The 12,742-nt window shown below is 42.3% G+C and overlaps 1 protein-coding gene across 4 annotated transcripts in view; it reads left to right on the forward strand.

The window, feature by feature from the left end:
- Nucleotides 1–12,742, forward strand: part of PANK1 (pantothenate kinase 1) — a 31,001-nt gene that overhangs the window by 15,984 nt on the left and 2,275 nt on the right. For 3 of the 4 annotated variants that reach the window (XM_083443693.1, XM_083443694.1, XM_083443695.1), the window contains exons 2-6: nucleotides 550–902; nucleotides 4,066–4,319; nucleotides 5,487–5,663; nucleotides 7,169–7,292; nucleotides 10,805–10,930. In XM_083443693.1, coding sequence (XP_083299819.1) covers nucleotides 550–902; nucleotides 4,066–4,319; nucleotides 5,487–5,663; nucleotides 7,169–7,292; nucleotides 10,805–10,930 — 1,034 coding nt within the window. Of the gene's footprint in view, nucleotides 1–549; nucleotides 903–4,065; nucleotides 4,320–5,486; nucleotides 5,664–7,155; nucleotides 7,293–10,804; nucleotides 10,931–12,742 lie in introns of all 4 variants that reach the window. The other variant, XR_014512083.1, reaches the window with a different exon arrangement.

The raw sequence follows: 12,742 nt of genomic DNA on the forward strand, positions 1-12,742 counted from the left end.
AAGTGGTGGTGGTGGTTGTTTTTGCAGCCAACTGGGGGTTGAGGTTAGGGGTTAGGAGAATGCATATTTGTGACTGAGCTTACTGGTTCTAAATTCTGAACTACCATGGTAATAAACAATTCAGTGATTTTGCATGCTAAATATGCATATCAGGCTCAGAGAGAGAGAATTATGATTTTAACTGTCTTGATACGGTTGTTTTGAAGAGGTACTAAATAAGTAACCAAAATATGATTTGTGCTTTGCTGCTTATTATTGAGTTATATCCAAGAGATGACCTTTAAACTTTCCGTGGGACTCTTGCCCTGCTGGAATCCCTTTGCCAACACCCCCTTCTGAAATGGCATCCTAGGCCACCTGAAACTTCACTTAAAACACACAAACAAAAGCTTTCAGATACATGGGCATGAATATCACTTTCCAATCAGCGCCACGTTTCTAAGCTTAATGGCTTTGTTACCCTTAACGTCCCACCTTTAGAAATACTTTAAGAATGCTCACATGGTAATTCTTCTTTTTGTCTCCCTTCTATTCCTGCCCCTTCTCCAGCGTTCCCCTGGTTTGGCATGGATATTGGTGGGACGCTTGTGAAACTGGTCTACTTTGAACCAAAGGACATTACCGCTGAAGAGGAACAGGAGGAGGTGGAAAACCTGAAAAGCATCAGGAAGTACTTGACTTCCAATACAGCCTACGGTAAAACTGGGATTCGAGATGTCCACCTCGAACTGAAAAACTTGACTATGTGTGGGCGGAAAGGGAACCTTCATTTCATCCGTTTTCCAAGCTGTGCTATGCACAGGTTCATACAGATGGGTAGTGAAAAGAACTTCTCAAGCTTGCACACCACACTTTGTGCCACGGGAGGCGGAGCTTACAAGTTTGAAGAAGACTTTCGAACGGTATGTTTTGTTTGCACAATGTCTTGGTTTAAGGAGCTCTTTCCTACCCCTTTCCTGGTGCTGCCAGATCAAATACAGGGGGTGTGTTTGTGTGTCAGTCAGACCTTAGGACGTCATTGTTTATTTTTGTCACTCCAAGCCAGCAAACCTGCCTTTAAGCTTCAATAAGTGCTAACTGAGGAGAATTAACTACAAGTGCTAACTACTGTCTGTGTCTCTGGGGGAGAGAGAGAAAGGAGGCACAGGGGTGGCAATATTTGTTATGCCGTGTTAACGCATACGTCACGCTCAGAACTTTCTCCTTATATCTATTCTTTTTATCAGTTTTAAGCCTAAATGCAGGAAAGCACAGCTTCGACTCAGCATGCCACACAGCCTCAAACTGTGCATTGTAGACGGAGTCTGTCAACAAATCAAGTTCCTGGTTTTTTGTTAGCAGGCATTGGTGTTCCATTGGGTCAGGTTGACCGTTCCTTGCTGGTGTTTTTGTGGGCATGGAAGTTGTATAGCTACCTCATGATCGGGGAAATGGCTATAGTGTGCTGCTATCTGCAGCTTTGTACACAATCAGATTATGGGGAGTAACTGAATGCATTTTGCAGGTATTCCTCAATATGTGGTTGCTGTATGTATGTAAAAGATGTGAGGGCAGGGCCGATAGGTTACCACTGAATTATAGGATTACACATCCATGCTTTTTAAGAAAAACTGGCCGCTTGAGCGAGTGGTTAAGAGAGAGCTCAGTGAACTGGTTTTCTGAATCACTTCAAGAAACCATACATAACTGATGGTGCTACTGCTCTCCTTTCCTCCAAACATGGCTGCCTGTTCAGGTGAGCTGTAGTTGTAGAACTGTAGGCATGACTTTTAATTTAAAAGAGAGACAGAAAACACTGCTGGACTGCAGGTTGACTAAAAAAAAAAAAAAGTTTCTGATTTAAATAGCTGTATGGAGATCTTGCATTGGGAGCTCTGGTATTTTCTGAAGATTAGCAGGAGTTGCAGATCCATAAATTTTGCAGAACTTTCTTTTCTGGCTGCTTCCAAAACTTTGCCTGAATTCAGGAAGTCCTCTAAAAAGACTATTGCTCTCCCGGCTTCAGCAAAAGGAACCCAAAGCCTTCGGAGCGCAGTGCGAGTTCCCGCTGTGCTCCAAAGACTTCAGGCGGCTATCCCTGAAGTGTGCACCGACCCCTCTCGCTCTCCAGGCTTCAGCGAAAGCAATGCGAAGCCTCCAGAGCACGGACGGAGCGCTCCCTCTGCGCTTCGGAGGCTTCGTGTTGCTATTGCTGAAGCCAAGGAGCCTTCATTCGCTCCATAGGACGCACACACATTTCCCCTTAATTTTTGGAGGGGAAAAAGTGTGTCCTATAGAGCGAAAAATACTTCCTTGGCCTGCTTTTCTTATTTAAAAGTACAAGAGAAGCATTTGTTTTTCAAAATCACACAACCCCTGAACAGATTCCACTAAGAATTCAGGCAGGTCTGTGTCAACTTACAATTCTCAGAATGTTTACGGTGTTTGCTGCTGTCCTGAGGCAATGGGTGAGGCAAGGTAAGTAAGATGATACTCTTTCTGTATTGCTTTCTGTGGCTGAGCATGCTGCTGAGGATTATGTAACACATGCACACACGTTCTTTTGTTTTTCACCTAATGGCACCTTAATTCTAGAAGAGAGGTGGGAACGATTATTCTCAGCCGACTTTTGAAATGTCAGTTAAAACCCCCACCCAACACAATTTTCAGAGCATGCATTATACGCAAACAACTGATGTTCCACAGCTATGGGTTTCAGATTGTACGTTTCACTAACGAATGGATCCCTCCAGGGAAGGGATGGTAACAGAGCTGTTTCAACACTGTAACAGAAGCAGCTGATATTTCCAGTCCTGTGATGGACTACAGTTTCAGTTATACACCCTTCATTCATTATGCAAAACTCAATTATATTGCCTGTGTGGTTGTAGAGGGTTGACTAAGAAAACAGACCAGTTCTTGGTACGTGTGTGTGTGTGTGTTTTTGTTTTCATGGTAAAAACTGGTCCTCTTTCCCTACCACCCACAACTATAATGACTAATGGGAACTTCAGTGCAAAGGTGGATTTTTAATTAGGCTCGACTTTTGTGTGGTGTTTTATATTCAACTGCACAAATTTTATTCAACCCGAGGGATTGGCAACCGTTGGCCAGGGAGCTCAAACCCAGGGTATGTAATTCAGTGGAGTATTTGCTCTTCACTGTGTGCATCTCACGGCTGCAGATTTGGTACCTGAGTAAAGTAAGTGGGGATCAGCACCAGAGGTTTGCAAGGGGAGAGCATATCCCCAGGGCGTTGGTATTCACACTGGAGCAGAGGTTTTCAACCTTTTTGAGCCCATGGCTTCCTTGACCAACTGCATTCTTTCTGCAGTTCCTCTGTGGGGAAACATGCTGCGAGCCTCACAAGCCCAGTTATGTCACCGTTTGCCTATAGAGCTGGCAGCTATATGGCACACATTTTGAAAACCTCTGCACTAGAGAGAAGGCCTTTTTTTTCTGTGAGGCAGTGGACAAAGGCCATGTTGCCTTTCCTTCAAATATGAAAGGTCACATTTGTTTTAAGGTTGCTGTTAGGCTGGACTTTGCTGCACAGCTGGATTCTGGCTTTATAATTGCACTTTAAAGCTGGCAACATACATTGTTATGGGAACTGAAAATGTTTGAGGGCAATATTGCTTCTCATAAATTACAAAAGCATTTTGTTTGACTCATCTCTTGGAAAACAGGTTGTGTAGGCTTTGGGGACAATATTAAAAACCTATTTGATCTCAGGTGAAAGTGGAATGGGTAGATCCCTCTTTCAAAACCACTTAAGATTTCCTTTAAAAAACCCAGCAACTATGGTCCGTGAGTATCGCAGTGTCTTCAAGGAGAGAAAAACAACAACCCCCGAACCTCGAAATGCACAACATGGCTTGACCTTGTGATGTGCTTGTTTTCATGCTAATGGCCAACCTGCTTGCTTGATTATGAACTTCCTGTGCAAATACTTCTTAATTACTTTAGTGATGACCCGTTGTGCAACTCAAACAGTACAAAGTACTTCAGCAGGGCCTTTTGACTCTTCCAATAGGTTTCTTAACACTGTATCAACGAGTGTTCATTTATTAACTTCTCTTCCAGATTGCTGACCTCCAGCTTCATAAGCTAGATGAGTTGGACTGCTTGATCCAGGGCCTGCTGTATGTGGATTCTGTCGGTTTCAATGGCCAACCAGAGTGCTATTATTTCGAAAACCCCGCAGATCCTGAACGGTGTCAGAAAAAGCCTTACTGCCTTGATAATCCTTTTCCTATGTTGCTGGTTAACATAGGCTCCGGGGTCAGCATCTTAGCTGTGTATTCCAAGGACAACTATAAGAGAGTTACAGGGACCAGGTGAATATACTATCTGCAGGAAACAGCTCTTACTAAAAGAAAATACCAACTTGTCGAGATTTGAGGTTCTGAATTATTTTATTATTTTTACAGAGGGGCTCATGAAGTCAGGTTAATGCTATCTAAACCTCCTCAAGCATATGTGAGGTAGAAAAATAAATAAAATGCCCCTGAGCTGAGGCTTCAGAGCTAAAAGACACCATGGGGCAGTCTGTGATTTGAACCCGCCTTCTTCCTCAGAGCTACTGAACCACACTGTATGGATCTGAGACAAAAGCAGACTTTCCCACTTAATTCCACAGGACTGTTAGCCAACATGTTTGAGCAGAATGTTCTTAAGAGATCTGCAACTTTTTGCAGGTCTGATATCAACAACTTATTCTTTAGCTTAGCTTGAAAATCAGATTCTTGAAAAGTAGTATCTTCAAACAGGGTGTCTACACAGGCATTTTCTTCTAGAAATCAGGTACTGCTCCTATCTTCCTTCCTGCAAGTCTGACAATAGATTGATTCACACAGAACGATAAGGCATGGTCAATGGCTTATCAGGATTTGAACAGGATGCTGGTGTCAACTGCTTGATCCTTCCTGCTTCCCTCCCCTGGTACCAGCAATAAGCCATGAAACACGGCTTGTCATTGTGGTTTGTTTCTCCTGAAATCACTGTTGCTTGCCAACACGAAGCTGTGACTTCTTGTTGGCTTTCTGATCATGTTTTTGGGGGGCCGGTGGGAGACACAATCCCAGATTTTGACATAGTGACAAACCAAGGATTGTTACTCCTGCTCTGACCAGGGGAGCCATGTCTGATTACGTTTGAACAGACCACAGTCTTCAGATTACAACCAGATGCATCATACCTTAAGCTATCAAGATGCAGTTCCTCCACCACCCTTTAACCAGTGCATCATAGCGAAGTTTCAATTTGAGGGCTTTCTTGAAGAAAGGAATTTGAAGCTTGCCCAGAGAACAGGCTATTTAGGAATCCAGACGGTTGCTACTAACAATTATTATTTATTAAAGTTGTTAGTTGCTTTGAAAAACCCCAAACAAAAGTAACTCAGAGTGACTTACAACAATAAACAAATAACACATACAGCAAAACCAGCATAAAACAAAACAGGAAAATCTGCAAGTTGACTGAAATGAGTCTTCTCTTCCTCCTAGTCTCGGTGGTGGTACATTCCTGGGCCTGTGTTGTTTGCTGACTGGCTGTGAGACTTTTGAAGAAGCTCTGGAAATGGCAGCTAAAGGGGACAGCACCAATGTTGATAAGCTGGTGAAGGATATTTATGGAGGAGACTATGAACGGTTTGGTCTTCAGGGATCTGCCGTAGCATCAAGGTAAATATCAGCTGGTCACATATAAATGAGTTATTGCAGATGTTGGGAGATTACTTAGATCAGGGTTTCCCAAATTTGGCTCTCCAGCTGTTTTTGGACTGCAACTCCCATCATCCCTGACCACTGGTTCTGCTAGCTAGGGATAATGGGAGTTGTAGTCTATAAACAGCTGGGGAGCCAAGTTTGGGAAATCTGGATTTAGATACTGAGAGCCTAACAACATGTTGCATGCAACCAAACCCAAGTAGGTAGCTATTTTGTTCTTCAGGAAAGGCTGCTTCAGGAGGGACGGTTAGGAGTAGAAATAAGTGTGTGTGTTTTGCATAACCAGTTCCTTACCTGTTGCTCCTCTGTTCCAAATTGTCCCTGCTAAGCTTTTTTCCTGCACATTTGAAATACCACGTACCACGAGGGTGGGGGGGAGGGGCAGATCACCAGGGGTTAATTTGGAGTGGATAAGAGGTTTTGTGGAAAAGGTTTTGTATGCGTTCTGCATCAAATTGGACCCTCCCAAAACAGTTTTCCTGAAAATAAAGTTTGGTTGCCTGTGTTTGTATTTAAAATTATGGCTGGGCCTCCATCTGTAATGCTTATGTGGGTATAATTAATTATGTGTACTGCTTAGGACCTTAGCTTGATTAATTTCAGCTCACTTGTATCATATCGCTTTGCTTTCAGGATGCGTTGCTTGTACATTAATCTTGCCTTGAAAGGATTTTTTCCCTTCCTCAATATCCAACAGCTTCTCTGTGTATTTCATACCAAAGTTAATAGCCCTTAAAGCAGGGGTGGCAAACTTCCACCTACACACCTGCCCCCATGTGTGATGACAGGTGTGGCGCAGGTAGAGAGGCGGTTGGATTGGCTGCTTGACTGTGTTCCCCATGGGGAAATTGATCATGCAGTGGATCACTGCAGAAAACAGGGCTGAACTTACCATCTGTCAGCTGAGAGGCGAGGAGTTCAGCCCTACTGAATTGGCCGCGGGACTTAAGTTCTCCATGTGGAATACGCTCACGCACTGATCCCTGCCGAAAGCACCTTTGTCAGCCGTTTGCTGAGTGTGGGGCTGTCAGAGGCCCTTGCACCATGGTTCCCAAGTACCTGACAACCAGCTGACTGTCAGGCAATTGGGAAGCACTGCACAAGTGATGTTGTCAGGTGAGCAGAACAACCCATGCCAGCCATATGATGTAAAGTTGTCTGCTTACCTGTCAAAGTTGGCCCACAGACGTTGCAAGACTCTTGTTATTTAGGAGAATTGCTTACTACTAAGTATCCACAACGTTTAAAAAAATTTCAATATGAAATGCAGCATTTTTGTAAGACGGTGGTGCTAGCTCACTAAAGTTAGTTGACGTCCTCTGTGTCTGTGTGCGTGTCTTGCATCCTGCAATGGTGGCGCGTGTTTGTCCCGGGCAAACTACTGAAAAACGTATTTTTTAGAAACCTTGGCCTTTCTGAAAAATGTAAGAAAGATCATATCCTCTAGTATTATCACGCAGCTTCGGCAACATGATGAGCAAAGAAAAGCGAGATTCCATCAGTAAAGAGGACCTAGCAAGAGCAACCTTAGTTACCATCACCAATAACATCGGTTCCATCGCTCGGATGTGTGCTCTGAATGAGGTAAGAACATGCTGATTAGCAAGCTTTGGAAAGCTGCTGTTGTGCTACTGCCTTACTTTGATCTCTGGTTTTGCATTAGTTAAATACCGAAGAACATTTTTTTACAGTGCACACCATGCTCTTATGTGAAACTTTGACAGTACGATCCACAGAGTTTTCTTTTCAGTGGCTAAAACGAACAGAATCACAGTGCCTCTTCATTCATACACAGTGCTTGCCGTCTCCTGGCGTATTCTTATAGTTGAGCACCAGCAATGGAATCCCACCTCTGGCAAAGCCTGCTTCTCAGCTTTGTCCTTTTAGACCACCAATATTAACAGTGTAACCGTGTGAACTGATGTGGTGGTGAATGAGGCTGGTAGTGAATACTACTTTGTACGCTGATAGGTCCTTTGTGTGAAATACTTCCTGAATGCTTGCTGTTGAATTGGTTGTCATTCATTCAAGCATTCTGGATTATTATTTTTTGGGGCTACTGTCTGGAGAATCCTGTAGCGTACAGAAACATCTCTGCATTCTTTTTAAGGTCAGCCCACAAGAGCTTCCAGTCATATTCATATGCCTGATGGAACCTGGTTTGATAGTGGTGTTGACTACGGCATGGCACCTTTGAAGGTGTGCATTTGTTAACTTGACACCTTCAAGTTGGCACCAGTGCAGTGCAGAGCTAGGAAGAGCATCATGTTCAGCAGTGAAGCTCAGTGGTGGCTTTTGGCAAGTCAACACCTGTAGTTGTTGTGAAGCCAATACCTCTTGCCAAGGGCATCCTTCAGCCATCGAAGCAGCAGCTGATCCAGTGTTTACTTTCTTGTTCTCTACCCATTCCCCCCCCTTTTGTGTTGTTTCTAATATACTTATGAGTCTGTGGGCAGGGACAGTCTTATCTATCTATCTATAGTTAACATTTTATGTAAGCTCCATATTTTACCTCCTGTTCATTTAATTGGCTGTGTCACTTGTTGAGGCAAGTAAACTCACAACAATGGAATACTCCGTTGCAAATAATAATAATAATAATAAATAATTTTATTATTTATACCCCACCCATCTGACTGGGTTGCCCCAGCCATTCTGGGCTGCTTCCAGCATATACAAAAACATAATAAAACATTAAACAATAAAACTTCCCAATACAGGGCTGCCTTCAGATATCCTCTAGAGGTTGTATAGTTACTTATCTCCTTGACATCTGACGGGAGGGCGTTCCACAGGACGGGTGCCTCTACTGAGAAGGCCCTCTGCCTGGTGCCCTGTAGCTTCTCTTCTTGCAGTAAGGGAGAGAGAGAGAAGGAAAAAACACAGGTTCACTGTTTTGACAACAACCACATGTCTGCCATAACTTTGGGGCATCTGGTGGAGTTGCAGAAGTCTAATATATAACAAACCCAGCAAATCCAGTACATACGAATCAATTTGTTAATTGCTTCAGTGTTGGCGACTGAGAACGTCTTTCAGTATTCCTGAATGATAAGAAACCTTTCGTGTCGAAGTATTGTTAGAAGCTTCTCGGGGAAACAAGTAGTCTTTCTCTTTGCTTTCAGCTTCTTTACAGTGTTGCCTTGTGGCATGGAGTTCAAGCAGCATTGTACAGGGCTATCAAAGCATAGAGAGTTAGCTGCAGTGAGTAACACAGGGTACATTTAAAATGAAGAGACTGATCACCACTTGTAGACTGACATACTTGTTTTTGAAAGAGGATGATGGTGATTTGGTTGTGATAGCATGAATATCACGAAGGAACTTGTGATACGATAAGAGTATGAATAGATGGGATTGTACAGATTCAGATAAACTGTTACTATGAAATTGCTATTATTTTGCTACGGTATGAAATTGTTGCTATGTTATTGTTTTGCTATGTTATTATGAAACAGTTTTTGTGTGATGTTTGAAATGCATCTCTGTTGCTTTGTTGTAAGCCACTTTGAGCATGGTATGTGTGCGGAAAGGCGGCATACAAATAAAGGAATGAGTTAATGAATTATATTTGACAGAGAAAAAATGGATTTTAGGGTTCTGTGCTTGCACCTGCATCCCAGTGGTCTTCTGAACCCAGCAACATTTTTGCAAAGGACTGGAGTTTGTTAATCTATGGCTCATTTCGTATGTTCTTCCAAACCACTATTGCTACCTTAACAGAGATTTGAACATGGGAAGCTAGCCCAATACAAAGCCAAACTTCTGTGCCTCTGTTAGGTGGAAGGCAAGTAGCAAATTGTTCTTTCCTCCCTAAGCTCCCCATTTTTTCTTAAGACCATGGTTAAGCCGTGTACATTTTTACACAGTAAGACATCTAGCTAAATACATTGTGTTATAGAATCCCTAAGTCATCTTAAAAATGAAGCCTCCATGTTTCTATAAACATTTAGGATTTTTGTTTGTTTGTTTTAAAAAACATTTCTAGAAGCTTAAGTAGTAAAGGGCATGGACAGTGTCCCAGGAAAGGTTTCACTCAAATCAAGATGGGTGGCCCTAAATGGCCATCACTTAGCTTCAGATTTGGGGATGGAAGCAGCACCAGCCCACTTAACAGGGTACTCGTAAAGATAAAAATGTTCTGTGGAGGTTTCAAAGAGAAGTTCAAAAAAGCACCATACAAATGCCAAACTAAGTATTTTCTGATTTTACTGATTGGAATGTCGGGAAAGCACTGAGTTGTCAGGGGAGGCAGACTTCAGATGTGCTTGATTAACACCAGTCCTTATCACATTAACACCTGAAAGATTTCCAAGCAAAAAATAACTTGCAGTGATTCATAAGAAGAGGCTGGTGCTTATTTAGTCACCCAAGCCCCCAAGGGTGTTAATTGGACTGTCAGTTTGGGATTGAAACTGCACTATTGGGATAACACTTTGACCGCCCTAAGTAGTGTGAACATGAACAATTTTTGCTGTCCTGTTCTTTCCAAAGCAGATCAGTCACGCTAAATACTGATGGATGTGTGTATAGGATTGGAGCCTAGAGTGTCTCTCCCTTGCTGTTCTCTTCCTTAGTTTGTTCATCTATCACAGAATACGTATCACAATATGTATGGGTGGGAGAGAAGATGGGCTAGTACAGTTTTTTGGTGGCTATCTGGAGGACATCTGGTAGGTTGTGTTATCATGGGGGCTGCCTTACTTAAAAAAGGAAGTTGCTAAGTGAAAATCGTCCACAACCTCCCTAGGGGGTCCATCCCGCTGTCAAACAACTCTGATGGTCTTAATAGTACTGCAGTCAAACCCCGTTCATTCGAAAATGGAGCCATTCGGGAGCCAAGGTTTGACTGTACAGAAGCTTTATAACATTTCCCTCAAAAATGGTGTTCTAGTTTAAGGAGAAATGTTCCACTGGTGTACAATCTCATTTAAATAAGGTAATCTAGTTTTGATTGTCTTTCTGATGCTTTACTGTTAGGAGACATCTGATGAACACAAAATGAATATCATAGCTGTGAATTCCATAAGTTTTAAGCTAAATATGACACCCTGTTGAATGTATATATTTTCCTAATTTTTGCTTAAATTTTGCAGAACATTGAGAGGGTGGTGTTTGTTGGAAACTTCCTGAGAATCAACATGGTCGCTATGAAGGTACTTGCGTATGCCATGGACTACTGGTCAAAGGGACAACTCAAAGCTCTCTTTTTGGAACACGAGGTAAAGACTGTTCAAAAGAAATATGTATATATATGTAACTCAGTTGATCTGCTAGTGAAGTCATGGTTTGAGTTATGATTGGACTTTCTCCAGTTCCTGAAATGTAAATAGAAAGACCCATTCAAATATAGAGGTGATATCTGCCATTGTAGTTTATGTGCAGCCATCCAGTGACGACGGGAAAGAAACATTTTTAATTGGGATAATTGATGGGTCTTAACAAAACTGTGCTGGGGTGGGGAAAGACTGTGAACTGTAGAAGTTGAATAGGCTTCTTAATTAGTATTGAAGCAATGGAATGCAAAAATAAAATATTTTGTGTAATAGAGTCGAATAGGAGTATTTGTAGTTAGTTTTCATGAACATAGGTGCTTGGTAGCGATAGATCCAGGGAGCTTCTGGCTACATTTGCATGTTGCACAATGCTATCATTTTCCAGGACATGTACAAGTTTCACGGAGTTTTGGGCTTGCATGCTTCCTCCTCCCGGACAGGCTTTCATTTCTTTATTGCAAAATTCTATAATCCACCCTTTGCCCAAAAATGAATTTCAAATAAATTTAAAATTGCAATTGTGCTTTCACATGAACGCTACAATGAAATTACGAGGAATAAAGCAATTCAACCAGCTATAACAAGCATAATTTAAAATGCGAAAAAACAAAAACAGAAAAGACAAATAAAAAAACTGGCTCTGAATAGAACACATGGTCTGCATCAGGGGCACTTCTTCATCAGAACAACAATCCACAATCTTTTGTGTATTCATGATGTATTCCTCTTAAACTTGAGAAACATGTGAGTGATTATTCCAATAATCTGAGTAGGTTTATATTAACCACAGTTTGCTGTAGTACCCAGGACTGTGATTAATCTTTGCAGTACAGTGGTACCTTGGTTCTCAAATGCCGTGGTTCCCAAAAACTGAAAACCTGGAAGTAAGTGTTCTGGTTTTCAAACTTTTTGGAAGCCAAATGTCCGGTGCAGCTGTCAGCTATTGTTTCCGGGGCACCTGCACCAATCAGAAGCCGCGGCTTGGTTTTTGAACATTTCGAAGTCAAATGGAGTTCCACGACAGATTAAGTTTGAAAACCAAGGTACCACTGTAGTTAGTTTAAACAAGCCAGCTTGGGTTCCTTTGGTATCAGGAGCTACGGCTTCTCCTTTCGCTGCATGTGATTTGTCACGTCATCCAGACAAACCCTGCGGTTGCTATTAGCTATTGTTATTTTCAAATAAGTCAGCTTCATACCATAGTTACAGAATGGGCTTGTTTAAACTAACAGTTGAGACGGTGGTTAATCTTAACAACCCAGCAGACAGCGTCTAAATGCCTCCTAGACAGGTGGGAGAGGAAAGGGCAAACCTAATGCTTGCTGAAGCTCATTCCTGCTCTTTGATTTTGTGCTAAATTATGGTTTAGCATGACATGTAAACACAGCTCTCTCTCTCTCTCTCTCTCTCTCTCTGTGTGTGTGTGTGTGTGTGTGTATGTGTGTGTGTGTTGACATGCACACACTCTAGGAAAGAGTGCCACTTGAAGGCTGTTTTAATTCATTCAGAGGGGGTGCTGTCTTCACTGGGTGAACCATTTGGATGTAACAGCTCCTTCCTCTCCACATAACCCTTTCTGGCTCTTTCCAACATTGTGGAGAAAACTGCTTTACTCACATGGTGAAATGGTGCAAACAATTCAGCACATAGTTACGGTTCTCACGCTGTGTTAAAGTAGTTTCCAAATGGCACCTGTAATGCATAAGAAGCTGAGCCATGTTTCCCCCCCTGCCATTTAACCAATTGAGAGTAGAATGA

This window comes from Podarcis tiliguerta, assembly GCF_965153285.1.
Source record: "Podarcis tiliguerta genome assembly, chromosome: 5".
NCBI classification, from domain to species: domain Eukaryota; kingdom Metazoa; phylum Chordata; class Lepidosauria; order Squamata; family Lacertidae; genus Podarcis; species Podarcis tiliguerta.